Source organism: Chelon labrosus (genome assembly GCF_963514085.1).
Source record: "Chelon labrosus genome assembly, chromosome: 2".
Classification (NCBI taxonomy): domain Eukaryota; kingdom Metazoa; phylum Chordata; class Actinopteri; order Mugiliformes; family Mugilidae; genus Chelon; species Chelon labrosus.
In genome coordinates, this window is record NC_140338.1 from 13008133 (window position 1) to 13017827 (window position 9695).

The 9695-nt window shown below is 46.3% G+C and overlaps 1 protein-coding gene across 1 annotated transcript; it reads right to left on the reverse strand.

Annotated features, from left to right (window-relative positions):
- Positions 1–546: 546 nt before the first annotated feature.
- Positions 547–8885, reverse strand: smcr8b (Smith-Magenis syndrome chromosome region, candidate 8b). The gene is made up of 6 exons (XM_084573918.1): positions 7971–8885; positions 5930–6342; positions 4187–4935; positions 3241–3642; positions 1201–1708; positions 547–1013 (listed from the first exon to the last, which is right to left on the reverse strand). The coding sequence occupies exons 1-6, from the start codon at positions 8154–8156 to the stop codon at positions 557–559; spliced, it is 2715 nt and encodes a 904-aa protein (XP_084430044.1). The 5' UTR covers positions 8157–8885; the 3' UTR covers positions 547–556.
- Positions 8886–9695: the final 810 nt, after the last annotated feature.

The following is a 9695-nucleotide window of genomic DNA, read 5'->3' on the forward strand; positions in this document are numbered from 1 at the left end:
TCTTTACATGAAGGTGATAAGTGCCTTTCCCATGAACCTCAGTGTTATCAATACTACTAGTGACATTAAAATGAAAAAAAAAAAAACATGTTTTAAAAACGTCCACTTTCAGCGTTTCAGTTAAACTGGGATAAAAACTAAAAATGACAGAGCAACAAGTTTTTAAAAAGTAAGTTCCAGTCCATCTCGGTGTAGAGGAATAAAACAGTACTCTCTATAGAGGTCATTGCTTAAGGTCACACGTGTGTCGTAATTATCTTAAATTCACATTTGATCGAGTGATAAAACATAATACAGCTATATGAGACTGCCAGCGTGTTTTCAGTGTTCAGTGCTAGTAAGGCACTAGTGCACTTACGTCCAGTGTTCTGAAATATGTGACCCACATCGTCATTATTTACCACTGCAGAGGAAAATACATGTGGTTCATTTGTTCACAGCAGCAGCAGCAGCAGGTGAGATACTGTAAAATCACTGAAACAAATCAGACATCAATGTGTTTTCTTATATTTGAACAATCCTTTGTTCATCCAGTGTTTTTTTTTTTTTTTAACTCTTATGTTGCATATGTGTTTTTGTGGAGATGCACTGAGCTGTAAGAGAATCTTAAAACCGGAGGTCCACGGCCCGCGTGGCGTTGTTTCATGAGGTCCGACAGAAACTGCACGACTCTCAAATCGCTTTTACTGCTGCATAATCCCCGTGTGCGCAGGAAGTCCTCCTCTGCGCTGCCTTTCGCCCCGGCAGTGGCGGCGGTGGCGTTTGGACGACGGGAAGAAACTGCGAAAGTGTGCAGCAGTACCTGGCTGGTCAGAGCGGTCAGGCAGCTCTCCAGGTGCAGCAGGTAGGTGATGCCACGTCGGAAACCGGACTGAGGGTCGGTCATTCTACCGATGAGGGAACCCGTGTACGTCGGACTCCGCAGTGTCCTCTGGTCCAGGTCCAGAAGAGACAAGTAGCGACTGTAGCGGGTCAGAGAATGAAGGATGGTGGAGGAGGAAGTGGAGGATGATCTGGTGGAGAAGGAAAGTAAATGATGACATGGATGAGACTTGACTCGGTTTACATTTTAGAGATGAAGTGGGAAAAAAAACAGTTGCAGCATATTAAGACCTGCTATTTTAAGTTAGTCTAACTTTAACATTATTGGCTCCATGCAAACTGTTTCTATTATTCTGTCTATAAGCCGGTAATCATCACCTGTGTATTCCTATCAGCCTCCAGGTGAGCAGGTCGGTCAGCTGAAGGGGCGTGGCCAAACTCGGCATCACAGCAGCTCCATCGGGACCCGGAGCAGGCAGGAAGAGTCTCAGAGCGTCCACCAGCTTCCTCAGCAGGGTCTCGTCTCCCCCGATGACGACCAGAGGACGGCCGCTCAGCAGGCAAAACACGGCATGCTGGGAGAAGGAGTTCTGCTTGATGAACCTCAGGGCTCTGAGCCCGGACTTCCTTCTCGTCTTCTTCTTCTCCGGGCAGATGATGCTTTTGATGTTCTGGGTGGGGGAAGGCGGGTCTAAGGAGCCGGTGAAGCTGGTGCAGTCGGACGCCTCGTCGATGCTGAGCAGTCTCAGAGGAGGGCCGGGCGGAGACCACCGGTCCACCTCCGTCAGGGAAACGGCACGGGTCAGGTTCACGTGGAGGTCAGGCTCCAACTGCACCGGCTGATGGACTTCAGAGCAGGGTGGTGTCAGCTCTATTTTTATTTCAGCTGTGTAACAAAAACAGGTTTTGCTTGTCATTTACAGTGAAACTGGTAACTGGAGTTCGCCTTTAAGGTCGTGACCTCTTTTAAAAGGGATTTACTGACACTTAGTGTTGAGATTGTAGACCTGCTCCCTATGGAGATACTGTATGATGAGCTCATTATAAGCTAACAAAGACATAGGTTTTTATTTGCACAATAAAATATCTGAGAAAAAGCTGGATTTATGGCACCTGCTACCACGGTGCATGGAGGAGGAAAAATAAACGGCAGGAAGGTCAAGAGTCCAGCAGCACTAAGTATCATGTGGAACAACTTTACACGGAAACAAGGTTGTTCGATATATACTACAAGTGCTGCTGGAGTCTAGACCAGACCTTTCACCCCCACCCCATAGCAATGACACTCCTTGATGGCAGCAGCCATCCCCAGCAGGATGCAGCCTGACACAGGCACACACACAAAAACACTTTAGAAACAACTCAAAGAAACATGAAGAACAGCACAAGGTGTTGATCTGGCCTCCAAATTCACTAGATCCCAAATTGAACGAGTATCTGTGGGATGATCCACAGAGGCCCCTCCCCTCAAAGGTCCCCCCACTAACAACATCCTGTTACCAGACACCACAGGACACCCTCAGAAGGCCCATGTCCATTCTCTGTTGAGTCACAACTGTTTTGGAGGCACAAGGGAGACACAGTGTACATTCACTCTCTCTTTTTTCAGTCTCAGCCGACCTCAGACAGATGACCTGGGTTCAGTTCCAGGTTTCAAGTTCCTGTTGCCTTAGTGTTTGCCCTGATGTTTTCAAGGCTCTCGGTTCAACAGAGATTCTCGAGGCGATTTGGATTGGTGTTGAACTGAACTGGAAAACTTGAATTGTCCAAACAAACGTTCACTAAGGCCTGTTTGGATGGTATTTCTTGTGCAAGTTAAGGTTTAGTTATGTTAACACAGCCTGGACCACATTTAAATGTGTGTAAATAAAGACAGTTTTTTGATTTATTTGTTGACGCCTCCTGACGTGAAACCTTCCTAACAAGCAGCTTCTGAATGAAACAACATCCACTTGTTTTTTTTGCTTTCCGCTGAACCTATTCTCCCGACGCCTTGTATTTTGTCGCATTCTTATCAGTCCTGAACATGTGGAGTGATTTTTGTTCACTTGAATTTTTAATTGTTTATTGCACGAGCATCTTCTCCTCTGGAGTATAATTTGTGCTGCCAAGGAGCCTTTCAAAATGTTGCAATGTGCACTGAGTTGAACCACAAGCGTAATTTCATTTCCCCCTGTGATTTGACAAAATAACATTTAGACTCGCTGAGGTGAACAGGAAACATCTATTACAGCCACAATGAGACAGCTACTTTGAGAGATGCATATTTTTCATATTTTTAAGATTGATTGAGCTTTATGACAATAATCTCTTCAGAGCAGGAGTAGACAGACAAAGTGTGCAGTTGTTTCAGAAAGCTTTCAAGGACTTATTCGGACTGTAAACAAAGCTCCACAAAAAGTATAGTTGATGTATCACCTTTCAGGAGTTTGGACGTCTTCTCTGCAGAGCCGTCTTCATGGACGTGATTGATCACGACACCAGCTTCATCCGTTAATTTCACCACACATTCTTCTCCGTCAACACCATCTTCATCTCCCCGTCCAGGCTCTCCATTCTCATTTACCACAGTACCTGCCTTCAGTGTGCTCTCCTCCTCACCGGTCGGCGGGTCCTCTTCGTTCGCAAACCCGTTAGTCAGAGGCTCTGCTTCCTCCTCCGTGATGGCGGTGAGGTCGTCAGGAAAGATGGACTCCGTGGTGCTGAGCACCTCGATGCTGTCCTCGCTGTTGGCCCGTCTGGCGTACGCCTGCACACGCTTGATGCCCGTGTCCGCTGCTGCGCGCCTGACCAGAGTGTCAGTCACCCCGACCGCCGCGTCTGTGGAGGAAACAGGACTGTCAGCTGACCAAGTTCATTATTTAAACGTTTGTTTTCTTTAATCCTCAAAACGATTTTATTTTATAATGACCTACAACTTAGAAAAGCAGCAAATGTCTGCATTTAACAAGCTGGAACTGGTGAATGTTTTTGGATAAATTACTTAAAATTATTAATTGATCACTGTGGTTAACTGAGAATTAGTTTCAAAGTTACAATAAATGTCTGAAGTCAGTTTATTTGCTTGTTCAGAAATGATACTCGCCTATTTGTGTCCTAAATATAAAGCTGCAGCCAGTTAGCTTTACTACGCACAAAGACTGGGAATTAATGCAAACCATAAGCGATTAACAATGTCTTGTTTGTCTAAACCATGCATATATAAATGTAAAAATAACAATAAACCATTTGAGATTAAGTTGTGGATTGTTTCTAATCTCGGAGCAGTCCGAAGGGTGAAATCTGCAAACTGAAAATGATACGAAAGAGAATAAAACAGCACATCTTCATATGTGAGAAGCTATAACCAGAGACTGTGACGTACCTCTGCTGTCAGATCCCGTAACAGCACGCTGTGTCCGATAAGACTTCTCAGTCCCGAGCACTTCGATGCTGTCTCCGCTGCTCACACTCTCCGTCATCTCTGCGGCAGCACTGGGGTCAGGGGTCACTGTCCCGGCTTCTCCTGCCTCCAGCTTGATGGCGATCTCCTCCACGCAGGAGTAGAACGACTCCAGGCTCGGCGGTTGCGGCTGCAGCGTCTCGTCACACCTCTTGCCGCCTGCGGTTCTCTGCAGCTCCGCCTCAGCCCTGTCTTCCTCCTCGACGTCCTCCGGGCTCCACGGCTCAAACAGGAAGCCGGTGAGCGTCAGTCTCCTGGACAGCGAGCACACGAGACGAGTAGTTCGCAGGACGCTCCTGTCGCCGCGCAGGCGGCGCTCTGTGTCCGCCAGCTGCTCCTTCATCAGAGTCAAGAAGTAGGGGTTGCAAAGCTCCTGGAGCGGCTTCAGCCGGTGATCTAACCTGCAGGAGGTGAAGGTGGAGAAGGAGGAGCAGGGCTCAGGAGGCTGCAGCGCTGCCGGGTCAGCGAGGGAGTCGGCCGGGTCGTAGGGCAGGAAGTCGGGCTCTTTGAGCTTCCTGTTCGGGTAGGACATGATCTGGCGGAGGAGGTCTCTGTGAGTCAAGATGGAAAACTCCACGGCTTCGAGCTCTTCCCCTTTTTCTTCAGCTTCTGTGAACCCATTTGGAGTCCTCTGATGGTCTGTCTCCTGGAGCAGATTCAAGCGTCTGTACCTGAAACAGCCAGAGGGAGTCATATTTAGTCAGAGACCCGACAGCGATGAAGATCACTGCAGCAACATACGGTCAAACTCATCATGATAGGATGAGAAAACATGGACACGAGCACATAGTCATCACTTTGTCATCTGCCCATTTTGACTGGAGACAAGAATCGATGGGTACACAACCAAAGCTGTGAGGAAAACAAATCTCCATATGCATTTGCCTTTATTTTTAATTAAACTACCACAGAAAAGATCATCTGATTAATCATGTTGATGAGAGAGGAGGCTCGCTGTAGGAGCTTCATCTCTCAGTGAGAAGGAGCCGCCGTGTCATTTGTGGAAGTATTTTTAGCCGACGTGATGCACGAAAGAGACACACAGCTGGAACGTCATGCTACAGGGTGAACTGAATTAAAAGTAAATCTATAGTATGTCAAGAGCACCGTTAGGACCGTCACGAGTCCAAAGCAATAACGTCTCATTATCCTCGCGTCTCTTCCGTCTCAGATGAGAGGGAAGAAGATCTGAGGAAACGAATTGAGGATGTACAAACCGAGAAATGAGACCACGGTCAGCCTTTTTCACTTGGCTCGGGTGTTTTGAAGTCCCAGTGAGCCATGATAGTGAAACTAAATGCACAAAAGTTCAACCCCTGATGTCTCATACACTCTTAAAAAAATGTTACCCTCTGAGCCGGGAGGTCTTGGAGGCCAAAATGATTTCCTTTAAATTTAGATCAAAGTTCCTGCCGTGGAAACGCACCAAACATCTCCAAAGGTTCCTAGACCCTGGAGAAAGTTTGTAGGAGTCAAACGTCCAATTACTCTTGAATCTTAAAATTAGTCTATATCTCTCACACAGTCCTTCCACATTAATGTAAATGACTCAAATTAAGGCTGAGACCTGGTGTTTTTCATGTAAGGTTCATTATTTTGCCTGAAGCTCACAGCCTGAAGAACAAATGTCCTGGTGCAGATACGGTTACCAATTACTGATCTTACTCAAGCTCTTGCAGTTTCCTCTGCAGCTCCGAGGAAAACGCTTGTCTGTTCCCCGTCTTGAGGCTCTCCGACGCCTGAGAGAAGCGCGTCGACAGCTCAGAAAAGTTCTCCACCAGCTTCGCCTGGTCCGAGCACACGTAGGCCATGCAGAAAGGGCGCACCATGCCCCGGGCCTCCAGGTCGTACAGGGTCACGTGGTGGACGTAGGCAAAGGCGTCCTCCGCTGAATCTCCCAGGATTACTTTGGAGTCCTCGCTGAAGTTGAGCCGGGGGCCAGGCGAGGGCGAAGGGGCGTGGCCGGGGCCGGACGCCTGGTAGTCCACAGACATGATGCGAACGGAGAAGTGGTTGAGGTCAAAGGAACCAACGACCCTGGAGTCGTCCGGTATCGTCAGCACGGGCTTCGGACCCACCTGGCATTATTAGAAACATTTGGGATAATAAAGTTCATTTCATTTAGCTATTTTCAGACATTTTAATAAGAAAATCTGACATGCTTCGCCTTTGAAAGTTGAGTCAAATGAATCAGCAATGAATATACGCATTTATAATAACAGCATACACACCGATCAGGCATAACATTATGACCGTTCCTAATATTGTGTAGGTCTCCCTTGTACCTCCAAAACAGTTGTGTCTCATCAGAGAATGGACATGGACCTTCTGAGGGTGTCCTGTGGTGTCTGGCAACAGAATGTTGTTAGTGGGGGGCTTTGAGGGGAGGTCCCCCTGTGGATCGTCTCTAAGATACTTGATTAGTTTGGGATCTAGTGAATTTGGAGGCCAGATCAACACCTTGTGCTGTTTTTCATGTATTCTAAGTTGTTCCTAAACCGTTTGTGTGTGTGTGTCTGTGTCAGGCTGCATCCTGCTGGGGATGGCTGCTGTCATCAAGGAGTGTCATTGCTGTGGGGTGGGGGTGCCTAGTCTGGTCTAGGTGGGTGGTACATGTCTAAGTAACATCTACATGAATGAATGCCAGGTCCAAAAGTTTCCCGGCAGAACATTGTATTGTCACAAGATGGTCATAATGTCATGCCTGATCAGTGTATTTCTTATTTTCAGTTTTTTTAGTTTTGCACGTGTTATTATTCAGTTTTCATTTACCTCGTTGTGTACTTGTTGTTTGTGTTGTGTCTTATTCATCTATCATCATCATTGAACCCTTTAGTAACATCTAGAAGACATCATCATACCTGACCTACTGGAAGTTAAGGTGTTTTGACGTATTCTGTACTTTAAAAATTTCCTTCTAACAACACTGATGCTGTCCCGTAAAGACACACCCTGTGATATAGGATTATATAGGGTCAGGGTTAGTGAGCCTGTGTGCGTGACTGACTCTTTATCTTGTGAAGACTACCATCTGTAGTTTAGCTGCACTCCCTCGAAAACAGATCACAATCTGACCTCAACTTCCTGAATAAAGCCATCGGTTGCGCCACCGGTGGCATGCACAGACAAAACCACAGACATGTACTTAAAATAATCATTAAGATTTGAGACTCCTCGAGTTTTTATGACCTTCAGCGAATTGCCAGAGTGGAATAAGTCGTTCCAGACGTCAAGACATCGAAACAAAAGAAGCGATAACATTTTTATAAATGAAACTAAATGTGCAGCGCTCATCACACATATTATGACTACACTGCAGAAATATGACTCCACGAGACAGGATCTCACTGCATGGCATATGTGTGTGTTGTGTTATTTAGTAAAACTATTTACATGTCCAAATGACAGAATAAATATTAGAATAAAACTTATTCTGTCATTTGGGACATGAACATGAGGAAAAGGCATCATTGGCTGAGGTCTTGTTTTTACATATATGACAAATTAATTAAAAAATGCACATACCCTGGTCTCAGGTGTTATTTATTTTTAAGTTTATTGTTAGGTATAGTTTTATTTTCCTCTGTTGATCTGCATTATGGCATCTCTTCAACATCTAATCTTCTCCAGGAGACCAATTAACTCTTCAGGTAGCCTATCAAACTGATCTATTCTCACTTTTTAATCCAAATAAAAACTCACACACCTGCTCAGAGAATTCAGCCACCAGTATGAAGTCTCTGTGAAACTGGGCTGATGAGGTCCAGGGGTGACAGGAAGGTAGCAGGGGTACAGAGAACTCCTCGGGTAGACCCTGAGCCTCCCGCTCCTCCTCTCCTTCTCCAAAGCCCTCGGTGCCGGTGAAGGCCAGCAGGTCCGGTGACCCGATCATCTTCACCCAGCGTGGGGTCAACCCATGGAGGATACACGACCTCTGAGCTCCGATCTCCTCAGCGGGCGGATCGGACTTCGGGGTCACGCTGCGCCATGTCCCGGTGCCGCCCGGCCTTCAGTCACTGGGTGAGTCAGCTGTTCACACGGGACCCCACGACGACAACAACAACAAGAAGAGAGTTTAAACACTTGTTGCGCAGTTGTCTGCAGCCTTTAAACGATGTAGCTGCAACAAGCTGAACCAAGCAGAGACTTCGCTTTAGGTCCTACTCGCTTCCTTTCTCCAACAGAGCAGTAAACAAGCGGCGTTTTCAGGAACAGAGATCGGAAAAAAGTTAAAGGAGAAACGAAAGTTCCCTGGAGGCAACTCCAGTCACACGGTCAGCCGAACTTTGTCCCGGGATTTTGTCTTCCTCTTTCTGGCAAGAAGCAAACAGTCCTCCAGGCTAAAAACTTTTGCCTCACGTATTTTGACGACCCGAGGCTCCTACCCCCCACCCACCCCACATATTTAGCCATGTGACAGACACATGCAGGGTCGAGGGTGGGCCGCCGCTCGCTCCGGTTGCGAAAGCGACGCTTCACGTGAGACCCGGCAGGACGTCCAGAGTCAAGTGAGACACAGTCATGAACACTTCCGGTCACCTGTGTCGAAGAAAAATGCTTCTGCTGCTGGAGCAATAAAAAACTGTGACTTTGACTCCAGACATCAATCAACGAATTATATTGAAACCAAATACACTGCCTGGCCAAAAAAAAAGTCGCCACCAAAAAATAAAGGTGACACTCTTATATTTCTTGGATCTGGCATTGTCATCTTGGAATCAGGGAAGAAAAAAATCCATTGATGGAATAACCTGGTCATTCAGTATATTCAGGTAGTCAGCTGACCTCATTCTTTGGGCAACATAATGTTGCTGAACCTAGACCTGAGCAACTGCAGCAACCCCAGATCATAGCACTGCCCCCACAGGCTTGTACAGTAGACACTAGGCATGATGGGTGCATCACTTCATCTGCCTCTCTTCTTATCCTGATGGTTCCCCACTATCCTTCCAGTTTTTAATAATGCGTTGGAAAGTTCTTAAACCAATTTTAGTAGTTTCTTCAACCTCCTTAGATGTTTTCTCTGCTTGATGCATGCCAGTGATTTGACTCTTCTCAAACAGACTAACATCTTTTCCACGACCACAGGATGTGTCTTTCAACATGGTTGTTTAAGAAATGAGAAGCTACTCATTGCATCAGTTGGGGTTAAATAACTTGTTGCCAGCTGAAAGATAATCACCCATGCAGTAATTATCCAATAGGAGGTTCATACCTATTTGCTTAGTTAAATCCAGGTGGCAAGTTTTTTTTTTTTTTTTTGGCCAGGCAGTGTGAGATTATGATCAATCTGCAAGTTGACCCTAACCTAAATCCTCAAATAAATGTGGTGGAGTTTAAAAAGTAGCAGATTTCCCTGTGGATCAGGGGAAAATTCAGTTAGCCTACCTTAAGATTGTACCCACTGTAGGCTACTTGAGCAAATGTGATG

Bases quoted from the DNA above. Each gene is read 5' to 3' on its own strand.
- smcr8b (XM_084573918.1), bottom strand. From the start codon at position 8,156: ATGATCGGGTCACCGGACCTGCTGGCCTTCACCGGCACCGAGGGCTTT. The intron at 3,643-4,186 runs GTACGTCACAGT...TTTCCTCCACAG, and splicing joins TACGGGATCTGACAGCAGAG to ACGCGGCGGTCGGGGTGACT. The intron at 1,709-3,240 runs GTGATACATCAA...TTTGTTACACAG, and splicing joins GACGTCCAAACTCCTGAAAG to CTGAAATAAAAATAGAGCTG.